Source organism: Cariama cristata, unplaced genomic scaffold (assembly GCF_000690535.1).
Source record: "Cariama cristata isolate BGI_N322 unplaced genomic scaffold, ASM69053v1 scaffold14116, whole genome shotgun sequence".
Classification (NCBI taxonomy): domain Eukaryota; kingdom Metazoa; phylum Chordata; class Aves; order Cariamiformes; family Cariamidae; genus Cariama; species Cariama cristata.
In genome coordinates this window covers 30,547-30,786 of record NW_009621656.1, presented here as the reverse complement: position 1 = coordinate 30,786, position 240 = coordinate 30,547, and the positions used below count along the sequence as shown (strand labels likewise).

At 67.1% G+C, this 240-nt stretch overlaps 1 protein-coding gene across 1 annotated transcript in view; it reads left to right on the top strand.

Annotated features, from left to right (window-relative positions):
- Window positions 1-64: 64 nt before the first annotated feature.
- Window positions 65-240, top strand: part of LOC104163152 (carbonic anhydrase 3-like) — a gene marked incomplete at its 5' end in the record, with an annotated part of 11,588 nt that continues 11,412 nt past the window's right edge. Inside the window, one exon of the mRNA XM_009702056.1 lies at window positions 65-233. Within this exon, the coding sequence (XP_009700358.1) occupies window positions 65-233 (169 nt within the window). The remainder of the gene's footprint in view (window positions 234-240) is intronic.

Sequence of the window (240 nt, the reverse complement as noted above, 5' to 3'; positions counted from 1 at the left end):
CGCGGGGCCGCCGGGCGGGCCGGGGCTGAGCCGGGGCGACATTTCCCTGCCTTTCCCCCCTCAGGACCCGACCGCTGGCATGAAAACTACCCGATGGCCAAGGGAGACAAGCAGTCGCCCATTGAGATCAACAGCAAAGACGTGCGGCACGACAGTTCTCTCGCCCCTTGGCACGCCAGCTACGATCCCGGGGCAGCGAAAACCATCCTGAACAACGGGCGCACCTGCCGAGTGCCGGGC